The sequence below is a fragment of the Pleurodeles waltl genome, chromosome 9 (genome assembly GCF_031143425.1).
Source record: "Pleurodeles waltl isolate 20211129_DDA chromosome 9, aPleWal1.hap1.20221129, whole genome shotgun sequence".
Lineage (NCBI taxonomy): Eukaryota > Metazoa > Chordata > Amphibia > Caudata > Salamandridae > Pleurodeles > Pleurodeles waltl.
The window spans coordinates 420,596,933-420,611,735 of NC_090448.1; the positions used below are offsets into that span (position 1 = coordinate 420,596,933).

Here is a 14,803-nt window from a genome sequence, read left to right on the forward strand (position 1 = left end):
GAGTCAAAATCTTTAGGAACAGCATCTGGAGAGTACGTTCACTTCCTCATCAAGATTAGCTCTGCTGGTTTGATCTTACATTCTTTGACTTCTTTTGTGGAGTGTGGTTTTGGTATAGTGTCAGCTATAGTACCATTCATACTTAAGGAACTTGCTATGATGTAATTACCGGATCCTTTGGCAGGATCAGTGTCCCAGGAAAAAATGATAAAAAAGATAAAAAGAATCTGAAACTAGGAAGATTGACAAAAAGTGGGCAACATCATTCCTTGGTTGCAACTCATTGCCTGCCACTAGACCAGAGTGACCAGAGGAATCCTAAATGTTGATAGTTCTCCGTGATAGTGGACCTGTGGGCTCAGATGCTGATGGTCTGATGGTAATGGAGGAGTGCTGTAATATTCATGAACTGCATTAATAGATGAAGGCCCTGTAATCTAGTCTTTACCTTCCAGTCACTGCTTTGTGAGCGAGGAAGAGGAGTGAGTAGCTCATAAATTCATAAGATTGGCTACTGAGCAAATTAATGGGTCACAACAGTGAGCTGTGAATGTCATCTAAGCTAGAACCATTATGCTATGTTCCCAGCGTTTATTCCTGTGCTTCTTTGATACTAATAGGTTTGGTGTACCAAAAGCTTACAGGAACACACCCTCATCTGCTTTTTCCTGCAGCATAGCCATTCAGCCACTGGACATCTGGTCATCTATTTCTCAGTCGTTGCACAGACTGAGCAGTAGTGAGTCTCAGACAGTAGTGAAAGAGAGGAGCCTAAGGAGGCACCAAATGTCCCACAAGGGTACAGCCCCAAACCAATGGGCAGATACCTGGGTTGGCAAGTGTAGCACTTGGGGAGAAGGTGGCCCCAGTTAGCTTGGGAGAGAGCAAAGTTACCTTACTGTACCTAGGGGATAGAGAGATGGTGTCAAAAGCCCATATGCCTTCAAATACGTCTAAGTATAGGCAGTGGGTCACCATCAATGGGCACATGATGGAGGCTCTGAGAGACACAGGAGCCAGCATGACTACTGTGAGGTGTCACCTGGCGTCCTCGGAGCCAGTCATCCCAAATACTCTGGTTCTCTTCGAGTGGAGGGGTCTCAAGTTCTCTAAAAGTAGCTGTGGGCCTTGTCATGCATGTAGACTGTCTGTTAGGCAATGACGTAGAGCACACTGTCTGGATGGAAGTGCAGGTCAGGTCACACCTGGAGATGATAGGCTTGCCTGAATGAGTCTCTATGACCATAAGGTCCATAGTTGCCCAAGATGGGTGTCAAGGAAAGCTGGAGCCTGGAATAATGGACACTCAGCTGCCAAAAAGAGGAAGGGCAAGGGGTGTGGGAAGCATGCCCTGAACATTCCCACTGTCCAGGATGACTGAGCATCTGAGGACTCTGCCCTGAGCTATTGGGGAGGACAATGTCACCTTGGGAGACCTGCCTGAGCTTGCTGGATGGCAAGTTGAGGGTGCCCCCACAAGGGAGGAATTCTGCAAGGTGCAGAAAGAGTGCCCAAGTTTAGAGGACTTGAGACAGCAAGCAGAGGCCCAGGCAGCAGCTGATACCTCTGGAGAGCACCTTATTTATTGGGAAAATTACGTCCTATACAGTGAGCCTAAAGTCCCTGGACCCGGGGCAGCCCGTGTGCTGATGGTCTCCCAGTGTTACAGGACCTTCTTATGGGGGTTGACGTATGATATACCCCTGGCAGGACATCTGGGGAAGGACAAGGCCTTTTCCAGGCTTGTCCTTCCAATTCTATCAGTCCCATCTGAAGGCAGCCCCAAATACATTCTGTAGCTGTTATCCCACCTGCTGGGATGTCCTCTTGCACTGCCTGCTGTTCACCCACAGGGAGGTACCACAGAAGGCAGTTGGGATTAGCCAATTTTAACTCCTCTATGGATACCTTGTTAGGGGATTTCCCAGCCTTGTGAGCGAGGGGTGGGACTAAGCTAGCTGGAAACCACCTCAGGATGTTGTCAGCTACATGCTAGCACTCAGCAACCAAATGCAGTGCTTTTGGAAGAAGGCTAAAGACAATCTTGAGGATAATCTTGGGTAAAGAAACTCTGGTAGGACTAGATGACCACTCTGGTAGAGTTTCAGCCTAGCCAGAAGGTGTGAGACATGGAACCTGTAGAGCCCAGATCTCTCCGGGATCGCTGGACAGGTCATATGAGGTAAAGGAGCAGATGGGGGATGCCACCTACCTGGTGAAACTCAAGACTCCTATAAACCCCTTAAGGGTGCTCCACATAAACCACCTAAAACCACACTTTGAGAGGTGTGAAGTCATCATGCTCTTGGTGACAGATGATGGAGTGGAATATGAGAGTGAAACTCTCCCTGACCTTGTGGCTTCCAAGGAGCACGACAGGTCCGTAGAGGGTGTTAACTTCTCCCCTTCTCTAGCCCTAGATCAGCAGAGCAACAGTCGCCAGTTACTGGTGTAGTTTTCTTCTTTGTTCTTTCTCACCCCTGGGCTGACACATTTGTGCACCCATTGCACAGAATTTGAGAGAGTATGCCTATGAAAAGGAAATACAGGCTGTTGGATAAGGTGAGGGCCAGTATCAAGGAGGAAGTCTCCAAGATGCTAGCATTAGGGGTGATTAAGCCCTTCAACAGTTCCTGGTCCAGTCCAGTTGTGCTGGTGCCCAAAACTGTCCCACCAGGTGTTTCTCCACCTTTCAGAGATTAGTGAACAGGGTCCTGCCTGGAAAGGGGCTTTCTTTGCCACCTAACTAAATGACATAGCTGTCTTAAACTCCAACTGGGAGGAACACTTGTACCACCTCCAGGAGGTGCTTTAGGTCCAGCAGCAGGTGGCTTACGGCTCTGACTTCTCCTCCTTCAAGGAGTTAATTGTATAGATGGATGCTTCAGAGCATGGTGTAGGGGCTGTATTAGCACAGTTAAATGATGGGAGCCTACACCAACCTGTAGCCTTAATTAGCAGGAGGTTACTTCCCGGGAACAGAGATGGAGTGCTAATGGGAGCAAGGTCTGGGTACTGAAGAAGCTCAAACCCAACCTGTTTGGGACTCACTTCCAATTTCAGAGCCCTCATATGACTCATACAAATGAGGAGTGAGAATCCCAAGCTGTTGAGGAGGTCCATCTCCCTACAGCAATGGACTTTATGGTGGAACATCGTCCTGGATCAGATCACACTGTTTCTCCATGTTCTTCTACATTGGTGACGAGAATTCTCTGGTAGATGGGGAGGGTAGTCCTCCCCACTTTCATTTGGGGAGACATGTGTTAGATCTGTCAGCCTTAGGGTGGTCTCCCCCCAAATATTTTGCCTTACTCCTTAATTGTTTGCTGATCTCATTTTCACTGGCCCTAGGACTCTGGGCACTTTACCACTGCTGACAATTGCTATAGTGTGTGTGTTGTCTCCTTTAAACATTTTTTTGCTGATCTCATTTTCACTGGCCTTAGGACTCTGAGCTCTTTACCACTGATAACCATTGATACAGTGTGTGTGTTCTCTCCTTTAAACATGGTAATATTGGCTGATACCCAATTGGCACATTTAATGTACTTGTAAGTCCCTAGTAAAGTGGTGCTTCTTGTACCAAGGGCCTCAAAATGAAAAGCTACTAGTGGACCGACTGTGCCACCCACCTAAGTAGTCCTTCAAAATATGTCTCAGGTCTGCCATTGCAGGCTTTGTGCAGTTTTAAATTGCTATTTCGACCTGGCAGAATAAACCTTTTTCCTGGCCTAAACCCTCCTTTTTAATACATGTCACCCCCACGGTAGGCCCCAAACAGCCCAGATGGGAGGATGTGGTATACTTGAAAGGTTGGACTTGCACCTGCCTACCTCACTCATGGGGTAACTGTGTGTTCCCTTATTACATTTAATGACTGCTAACTTTTGATTGGGAACAGGTGAACATTTCATTTTGATGTCTGAGAAATTATAATTAGAAATTCTCTTTAATGGTAAAGTCAGATTTTAGTTTATAATTTTAAAAATGCCACTTTTAAAAAGTTGGCATTTTCCTGCCCTATTTGGTGCCTTTATCCTATTCTGAGTCACTTGACGGGGTGTAGTTGACTGTTAGACTTTGTTTATTTCCCAGACAATAGAGAAATTAGTTATAACTGGATGGGCCATCAAATGGCAGGATGATGGGGCACAGCTGAGTGCAGCCCCACTTACAACTGACTAGGCTGTGCCCTGCATTCACACAAAGTAAGTGTTACTACTGCATCGGTCATGCAGCCAGCTTGGAGCCAGGGCAGAAGAGGCATATAAATAAAGCCATATTGTTAAGGGCAGATTAATCCATAAGGTTCAGAGTCAAGTCAAGTGAATTTGTTCCACCTCCTTCCATCTCTTGGTTTAGTCATCCAGCTATCCGATTCCTTCTGTATGTCCCATATTTTATTAAATGCCTGTGGGCAACCCCAAGCATTATAGACTGTCTCATCAGACTACATGCACCAATCCATATTCATCCCCAATTGCCTTAATCCTAGTGAATTTGTTACTCTCCACAGGAATACCACATCTCACCTTGCCACAACCAAGGCAAAGTTACACCACAACAATGAGTATTTAGGTAGGGTCTGATTCACCCATTTGTTCAGGATCCCTAAATCAGGATTGAGGCATATATCGTCCACCATGACTGCCCTCATTTTCTGACCAATCTGTTCCTAAAGTGCTGAATCCCAGAGCTGTCCCGCAGGGAATGTATCAATGTCCCCCTTATTCTGCAACCTTTCACACAGAAGTCATCCTCTGTTTTTCTCATCAGAAACAGCTGGGTCCTGGCGCAGTATGTCCACTGTAGCATCTTAAGTTGCACCAACTAGAGGCCAAGTCATCCACTACTTCAGGATCTTTTTACCATTGTGCTTTAAGTTGAGTCACAGGGGTCTGACAGTAGGCTGTAAGTGTTTTGCATATCAGTGAGGTAACATGCCTGCGCAATAGGGCCACAATACCCTGAACTCCATTGCAGTCTCTTTTTTCTGTATTTAGCTAGGGCATGTTGTACCTGAAAATATCCAAGTCTTTCGGGGTCTGGTAGTTTGTATTCCTTCTGATACTTATCAAAGGGGGTTATTTCTCCCCATCCCAGACATCCCCAACTTGGAGATCTCAATTAGGTCCAATTGTCTACACCCTTCAAGGAATCTCAGCTCAGCCAAGATTTCAGAGTCTCAAAAAGGCGTATTCAGTGTTACTCTACCACTCCAGCCTAATTTCAGGTGTTTCTTTTTCATATCTTGATCAACATTGCAGTAGGTAACATAGGTCCCCTGCCTCCTCATAGAGCTTCCCTAAGTAACTTCTGTCACCCATGGCCCTACTGTCAGCTAGTAATGCTGGCTTTTGCTTTGTCAAGAACACCAACATTCATGGTTACATGTTGAGTCACCCAGTAGTATAATGACAAGTTCGGCAATACAATCCCACCCTTTCTGGGGACCCTTATCTGCGTCCAGAGTGCAATTTGTGGAGTACTGCCACCCATGGGAGATGTCTAGTCACACCATCCACTGCCCGTAAGAATCTGTCTGTTACCTCAAACGGAGTGTTCTGCAACAGGTAAAGAAACTTGGGTGGTGTTATCATTTTGTAGAAAGAAGCCCTGCCCAGTAACAACAGTGAAAACCATCTCTAGTGCCCTATGGTCTGCTTATAGTCTTCCAGAGCTCTCAGATTTGCATGGTGGAACACCACCTCATCTGTCAATATATAAATCACCATGTATTGTAACCCTTAGGAGACCACTGCAGGGGGAGCCTAAAGTTGTCTGGGGTCACCATGAGGTAACTGAGTATACAATCGACTAATGCCACTTTATTTGGATGCCAGAGAATTCCCTGAAAATGTTCAAGATTTGTAGTGGTCAGTCGTGGGATTGACTCCTCGGGGTCCGTCAGATATAACAAAAGATCATCCGAATAAAGGAATATTGTGTCTTCCCATTGCAAGTCCAACCTTCTATACCTCAACTAGGCATTTCTATGCGCCCAACGTGCCAGCGGTTTGATCCCCAGTGCGGACAGCAGGGGCGACAATGGGCACCCCTGCCTTGTTCCTCAATGCAGCATGAATTCCTCGAGCCTCAATCAATCAATCAGTATTTGTAAAGCGTGGCTACCCACCCTTGAGGGCCTCAAGGTGCTGGGGGGGAGGGGATGGGCCTCATCCAAAGAGCCACGTCTTGAGGTTCTTCCTGAAGATGGTGAGTGACAGCCTTTGTCTGAGGTGCAGGGGAGGTTGTTCCAGCTCTTCGCTGCAGTGTAGGTGAAGGAATGTCCTCCAGCAGTAGTTTTGCGGATGCAAGGGATGGTGACCAGGGCTGTGCCACTGACGCTAGCCCTGGCCACTGGATTAGTATATAGTAATTTTACCCAAGACCAAATTTCTGAGCCAAACTTTATTGACTCCAAAATTACTCCTAATTAGAGCCACTTGAAGGAGTCAAATGCCTTTTGGCATGCAGCAAGATTAATACCGCTGGTTCCCCCATGGCTTGTGATCAGCCAGGCATCCAAACAGATGCTTGAGGTTGTGTCGTGCCATCCTGTGGGGCACAAAACCCAACTGATCTGCCACAATCAGCTTATCTATTTCCTGTCGGAGACATACAGCTGGCACTTTGGTCAGCATCTTTTTTTCAATATTCAGTAGGGACATCCTTCCGACAGTTTATCCTTTTTGTGAAAGAAAACTATCTATGCCGATGTGAGATCCCTCAGTAAACTGCCTACCCAAATTGCCTCATAGAACATATCTCTCAAGAGTTCTCCCACCTTCCCTTTAACACACTTGAAGAATTTGGTGGGGTGGGGTCGGTTTGGTCCCAGGGTCCTCCCACTCTCCATCTGGGCCATCCCTTCCAGTACCTTCTCCACACCTATAAGGGCCTCAAGTAATGTGTAATCACCATGTCCCGGGTTGGGGTGGGGATATCTCCCACAAATTTCCATAAGTCTTCCTCAGTCCCATGATGCTCGAATTGGTATAGAGTCCCCAGCCAACCTTTGAAGGCCTTGGCAATCACCCAGGAATCAGTCATTATTTACCCCTCCTGCCCGATGACCCTGTTAACTCATCTCTGACCCTCTCATTGAGCTAGCCAAGCCAGCAACCTCCCTGTTTTGTTATCCAACTCATATAGCCTGTATTGTTTGCCTCCACATCTTTCCTGTTCAATCACTTTCCTATACTCCTCTCGTGGTAGAGACAGGAGGTGTGATAGTGTGGAGCTCAGGGATGCTGTATAATCTGTTTGTGTTTGCATGAGCTGAGTTTCCATGTCTCCCATCTCATGAAGCTTCTCTTGTTTGTTCCCTGTGGTGTGGGAACTCAGGATCCCCTAGCAACGGTCTTATGTGCCTTCTATAGTGTTAATAGGAAGTGTATTGAATCTATATTCTCATCACAATACTGTTTTGGGTATTTAATAAGAAGTCTTTTTGTTCTCCAGTCAGTTAATTCAGACGGGTCTAGCCTCCATCCTGCACCCTTCTTTCTCCTGGACAGTTCAACTCTCATGCACACAGGGGAGTAATGCGAGATTTTCCGCGCTAGATAGTGGGTATCCTGGAAATACCCTTATATCTGGGGGACTGGAATATAATGCAGCCTGGATACTTTAGTCATTGAGTTGCAGACGTAAGGGTATTGCTTGGTCATCCTGTGTTCCCCATACAGAGATCTAGCAGGCCTACTGCCTCAGTAGGGTTAGCTGTTTGTCAGTTCTTAACCTCTGCACGGCTGTAGACACTCTATCCACAGCCCCATCCATAAGCAAATTGAAGTCATCTGCTAACACGAAGAAAGTGAGACCTTGTGATCCATTCTCTCATTCTTCCCCCCAAAACATTTTTCGTAGACCCAGAGGGAGATACCAGGAGGTCAATGTCAGCTTATGACTGTTTCACTCCCCTTGCGCAGAAGCATAGAACCCCCTCTGGTCTGTCCATGTCTTGGCAATCGTCAGTGGGAGGGATCTTGGAGCTAGGATGCCCACACCTGGGATCCAGTGGAGAAGCCCCCGTGGGCCAGCACTCCATACATCCTTCTCCACAAGAAACCACAATTATTACCTACCAAGTGAGTTTCCTGTAGTAGAATCAGGTTTTTTCCTTGAATTCAGGGACTTGTGGTCTTGTGTACTCCATTGTAAAACAAGACTACAAGTCCCTGAATTCAAAGAAAAAAACCCAGACTGGAGCAGCGCATCAAGCGTGGACATGGGAAATGTAGCAACTATGTAAAGGAATGCCAACAAACAAATGTTATGAGTTATGAGTTCATCAAAGCAACCAAAAACAAGCAGTAGGGTAGAATGCACAGATGTACAATAAAACAATAGGAAATAAATTGGAAATCACCTTCAGGATCCAGAAGTTTGGTAAGACCTAGGTGCTGCTCAGCAGTGTTGAAAGCTTGCTGGAGGTTATATGTCACATTGGATTTGGTCAGTTTGCTGAAATTGATGACATCTGGTCTGAAAGTTTAAAAACAAAATCAGAGGTTCATATTCATAATTCGCCTAACAGAGTACACAAAAACCTTTTCACACCCAGTCCAGTTCAGCACCTGAGATTTAATCAAAGACCCTTGAGGAAAGAGTCTTTTTTATCCAGATGAAGTCTCAATCCCTCTTTAACATCAGAAGCCTTCTAGATAGTGAATGATTTTCACATATTAAAAGGCTATTAGCCACCGCAAATTGAGTGAATTCTGGCTTATTCAAAGCAACATTAGACACGAATAGAGCCCTTGTGCAAATAATCCTAACTGATGTAATTCCTTCCATTTCCCAAACCATCTGATGTTTCAACCCTAATGTTACTAAATCCAACCGTGGTAGAGGCTTCTGCATTACAATATTATCAGTTTAAATGTGTGGGATGCAGGTATTCTCACTCCTAACACAGGTAGCAAACAGTCTGTATTTGCTTTTGCATAATTCATGTATCATTATAGCAACTGACTTCTGTTGAAGCTGACATTATCAACATTCCCACGGATTTCAATGGGATATTATTCTTGCCATTCAGAAAAATATTCAAGGTCTTTAGTCGGATCCTGCTTCTTCATAACAATTTCCTTCCCCAAAAAAATATAAAAGCTATCATTGATCTCTAGCTGCAGATAAAAGGTCACTGATCTCCCACTATTACTCCACACATTGAACTTAAATAGAGTCTTAATTATTCCAAATATCTTGGAGCCTGATGACAGCAGAGGTGGTTTGTTTTGAACACAAGTTAGTACACACCCACTTAGTGCACAAATCCTTACAATATTATCCCCCCAGTTCTACCAATGCCATACAGAATTTTCAGCCTTAAAGAATTGAATGGAAACTCTTTCTCTTATCTCAGTCCTGTTTTCTCCTAGTCCTTCAACACTTCTGAGACAATACATGTATCTTCATATTTAGGGGGGTTTACTGATGTGGAATGGCACTGAAACTGTGGATGTATAAATGTAATTACCTGAATCAATAGTTTGGCAGTGGGAGTCAGTACTGCTGTGGGTAGTAGGGTCTACGAAAAATGTTTTTAGGAATAGTTCTTTTATTAGGCTACAGTGATGTTAAATGACCTAAAAGGGGCCTCAAGACCAGTTTTGGTTTTGTAGTGTAAACAACTTACGAGGTCTGTGGTGGTTATTTGTGGATTACAAGAACACAACTTGTTGTTTATGCACTGTCAGAAGCATTCACAAAAATGCAAGCAGGTATGCAGCTGTATTATACAAAGACCAGGGATCGGGTGATAGAGAGAGGGTTTTAATTTCTTTTCTATATCATGTTTAGAGCAATCTCAGATGAAGTAGGACATTGTTTCAGAAGCTGGAGCCCTGAAGTAGAAGGTCTTTTAGCCTTGACAATCTGTAGTTCCACTAAATTTGTGTTACTGGTGCACTGAGAAGGGGAATGTTTTTCACTTAGATAATCTGATTTATTGGTGTTGTTGACCTTGTAGATGATGCACAATGATCAGAATGGAACACATGTACAAGTGTAGCCAGTGTAGATCGTAGATGGTGTGGATGATGTCTTAGTACTTGCATTAGCCAGACAGACATGTAACTGCACAGACGCCAGCCTTGGAAAAGGAAGTGTGAATTGGGAGGAAAAATTTGACACTGCAAAGGAGGCTTAGTTGGAACCAAGCTTTCTCACATTTTTCCCTCACAGGACATTTTTTTCTGAGATCTCTTAGGAGTTATGCAGCATGCTCAGATTGCTGCATTGAGACTCCTTATGTGGCTGCCGACCCATAGGATAATATGTTGTCAACAGTGGCTGCACTGCTCTAGTTGCCAGTCTAGGCAATACTTTAGTTGCTAACAATGCTGATTGTTAACTGAGCCAACCACAACAAATATCCCAGCTTTCTGGCCAATCAGAATTAGTTTAAGTGATGTAATTTTTTTTCTCCAATTTTGTCTTTCAGAGTACCTAGATACCCTGACAGAGATTTTTGTCCTGGTGTGGACCTTATAAATGAAACATAATGCGGAAATGTCATCAACACTTTAGCAAACGGAGCAGGTTTTATCTTAATAAGTAAGACACTGGACTGTGTATTAACTACTGTGTACCAATTATCCAAATCCCCCACGTTTGTTTTGTACACATAAATATCAACAGCCACTATTATTGCTTTTCAGCCATGTGATCACCAAGGACACTGAGCACCGTATTCACAATTTTCTGGAACATATCTATTTATATATCTTTGATGATTAAAATGTATTTATTTGCTAGATCCTCCTGTGCAATAATTGCATTAGTAATTATGTCACTACAATATTGTTCCGTTGGGCATTAGAACTAGTCCTTAGAGAACCGCAGATACTTATATATATGCCAACCCAGTTCCCCAATTCTTATTACCAATGTGACTGTGTTGGTGGTTTGACTTCCATAGGTGTTTTGGTCTGTGGTTTTCCATCTTGCAAACACCAAGATCAGAGGTAAACCACTGGTGCGCACATTGAAAAATATCTATTTTCCAGTTCAGGATCCACGGTAGGGTAACTTCATTAAAGAAAATGACATATTCATTTTGACCTATTAAAGAAACGGAAGAGTGCATGTCATGAGCTGAACCCCATCTGTGCTCAAAACACAGAATAAGGTTTTCCTTCACATATTCTACTGTTCCATCAGTGGGTTGATGAGTTAATCTTGCCAAATATGATCATATTTGGAGGTAAATCAATTAAAAAAGGTGGAAAATCTAAATTAGCATTTTGTGGTTGGTAAATCAGTAGTAAGTACCACCATAGGTGAAACATCTTTGAAAATCTCTTTCACGAACACTACAACAATTCTCTGTTTTGCTTAAAATCACTGATGAGATATTACTGCCACACATTCAAAAGCAATTCTGGACTAGCTTTGACAGAATTGGGGTACAGTCTGCCACTAGCCAGAATTAGTTATGAAAGAAAGTTAAATTATAGATTTTCAGTAAAATCAGATATGGACCACGTATTTTTCACTGTTGATCCAGTGTTTTAACGGGCTTTCACCCCCCATGTGCACAAGAAATAGATGGGACTTGTTGACTGGGTAAAATGTTACAAGTGTTGACCCTTAGGGCCCAGGAATGATCCTTATTTAAGCTGTGACCAGGAAGAAAAAATATCCTCTGGGACATACCTAATACATCCTGCAGCCCCTGATGAAGTGTTTGGGCCTGGCGGCAGTTGTGTTAGGACAGGCTTGTTTTTAATGTGCCTGTGGGGGACCCACTGTTCAATGAGGAGCATCTGGTAGGAGAGGAATCCTCTGCGTCATAAGGCATGTGGTTCTTAGGAGGCCAATCCCCACTCACTAGCACCTGGCTCTTTCCTTACTAGTAGGAAGGTGGCAGATATAACAAGGAACTATAACAAGAGTTAACTAAACTACTTTAAAGTACACCAGAGTCATTACACCTAGAAAACTAACAACAATTCATGTACGTCTGCAAAGAACACATTAAAAAGCTACAATTTGGAAGATGCATAAACATCGAGGTAGACATGAAAATCTATGCATTTCCAGTTGTAGAAACACATAAATACGTTATTAAAGTCATGATGGTTATAATTATTACATAATATGGTAGAAAAAATAGGAGATGGTAAATCCAAATTCTTCTGCCACACATTTAAAGCATTTTAGTAAACGGGATATAGCTAAGTGGAAAGTGCAAACCTTAGATACTGCAAAAGGCACTTTAATGAGAACATCTTAGATAGCTCACTGACTATCTGGGTGCTCTAAAATGTCTTTTCTATTATACTTCAATTATATATGTAGCATTGTAACATGAGTCAACAACATATGCAGTCCTCCCTTCTTTCCAATTTACCAAGCACAGATGTTTTAGTGTTCTTTTTATCTTTCAGCCAAGAGAGCTTCACATTTGTGAATCAACAATACATGCAAACGTGCAGGGGATTCACAAATACAACTGAATAAAGTGCAGCAAGAAATCATAATGTGAATGTTAATAGAAGCAATGAAATGGTGTATGAAGGCTGTGGATGCCTCTGGGCCAGAATGACCTCCACTAACTGGGGCAAGCCTGTGCCAGAGAAGCATGGACATCTGCTGCCCAGCCTGACAATCATTGGACCGGAACGTCAAATAACAAGCAAGGACAGCCTCAAGGCCTTGGCCTGTCCAAGACTAAACATATGGCAGACTTGAACGAAAAAAATAGACCACTGTTCAACGTGTCATCTCCCTTCTGCTTTACCAGAGGAAGCGAAATGAAAAATGCCTATGGTAGACCAGATATGGTTTGTTCATGAGACATGCTACCAGAACTCTGATGTCAGAATCTCACCTGATATAAATACTATGGGGGTCATTCCTACCCTGGCGGTCCGAGACCGCCAGGGTAGGGGACCGCGGATGCACCGCCAACAGGCTGGCGGTGCATCCAGGCCCATACCGCCGCGGTCAGAAAAGGGAAACCGGCGGTTTCCCGCCGGTTTTCCCCTGGGCTGCAGAATCCTTCATGGCGGCGCTGCAGGCAGTGCCGCCATGTGGATTCTGACCCCCTTCCCGCCAGCCTGGTCCTGGCGGTTTTGACCGCCAGAACCAGGCTGGCGGGAACGGGTGTCGTGGGGCCCCCTAACAGGGCCCCACTTAGAATTTCAGTGTCTGCTTAGCAGACACTGAAATTCGCGACGGTGCTACTGCACCCGTCGCACCCCTTCCACTCCGCCGGCTCCATTCGGAGCCGGCTTCCTCGTGGAAGGGTGTTTCCCGCTGGGCTGGCGGGCGGCCTTTTGGCGGTCGCCCGCCAGCCCAGTGGGAAACCCAGAATGACCGCCGCGGTCTTTTGACCGCGGTACGGTCTTCTGGCGGTTCCCGCTTGGCGGGTGGCTCCCGCCGCCCGCCAAGCTTAGAATCACCCCCTATGTCTTAAATACCATCTATTAAAATATGACCCTTTGGAATTAATAACAGAAAATCAACACCCACCAAAACACTATTTTTGAAATGGTATTTTGGGCACAATATTGACATCAGATGATATTTGCGTATATGATATTCATGTATACATTCCCTCCATGAACATAAAAAAACAGGGTTTCCATCATGAATAGCTTAAGAAACCCAAGGTATCTCTTGGATCACTTTGTATAGCTTAAAGACAAACAGAAAATGCCATGATGTTTTAAGTTACATTGGCTTGAAATGCTGTATTTCTAAAGATTCCTACATTATTACTATTGGATTTGTATGGGTTTTTTAAACAAGAAAAAGAAATCTCTCAGTGAATAGCGCTCTGTGCTACTGTTGTTATAGGGAAGTCTTAGATGGTTCCTATAGTCAAATAGTAGAAAACCATTGGTTAATTTTATACAGGATTAGTTTTGATAAAAGAATGTTGAAAGTTCTCAAAAAAGTATAATGGTTCATTATAATATGCTTATGTATGTACACAAATACCCAAGATCCCACCTTAGTACAGTGCAACATTTACATAGGGATCTCTCTTGAATTTATAGTCTGGGTAGAAATGTATGACAAGCAAAATATTATTATGATAATTACACACAAATAATTAAGTTAAGGGTCACTTTAGCACTGTTATTTATTTATGGACCTTTAGTATTTCATAGGCTGAAAGAGTGTTGATGCAATGGCAGCCTTTTCTAAGCTCGTTTCAAGTTCAAGTTTCAAGTTTCAAGTTTATTTATTGTAACACCCTAGCATTTCTAAGCCACACAATATATAAACAAATGGTACCTTATATCATAAAAACAATTCCAGAGCACAAAAACATACGAACACACTCATTCAAAATTGAATCAGGAAGTAAGATTTATACAACATACAAAATTCTAAAGGAAACCCCACTAACAAGAGACAGAATGAGTACAACAAACATTTAGTACTGTGGTCATGTGACATACAATACAGTACTATATTACAGATTCCGTTCAGTGTCTGCCAGGGTTTCCCTCCTGACACATCATACAATAAGTATAATCACTTTATTTCACTAGCACAGATCAATCCTGACTAACACGACATAAAAGAGATCAAAAAAAGTGTACAGCTTTAAAGTGCTTCACGCAGTGGCCTTGCCATTTATGGCACAAGGTGCTAAAATGTAGGCCTTAGACGACCCTTTGCACAGAAAGACTTTGATAGGATATACTAATGCGCGTGGGAATCCACCTCCACATGCTTAGCTTTCAGCCTTGGGCATAAGTTGCACATGCCCATAGGAACAAAAGAGAGTTGGTTGCCCAGTCCCTGTCTCCAGTCCGTCTAGGAGGGCTCT

At 43.8% G+C, this 14,803-nt stretch overlaps 1 protein-coding gene across 2 annotated transcripts in view; it reads right to left on the bottom strand.

Annotated features, from left to right (window-relative positions):
• The window catches only part of SPTBN4 (spectrin beta, non-erythrocytic 4), a 1,652,494-nt gene that overhangs the window by 1,472,015 nt on the left and 165,676 nt on the right, over positions 1-14,803 (bottom strand). For both annotated transcript variants that reach the window (XM_069207217.1, XM_069207216.1), the window contains exon 7: positions 8,378-8,493. In XM_069207217.1, the coding sequence (XP_069063318.1) occupies positions 8,378-8,493 (116 nt within the window). The remainder of the gene's footprint in view (positions 1-8,377; positions 8,494-14,803) is intronic.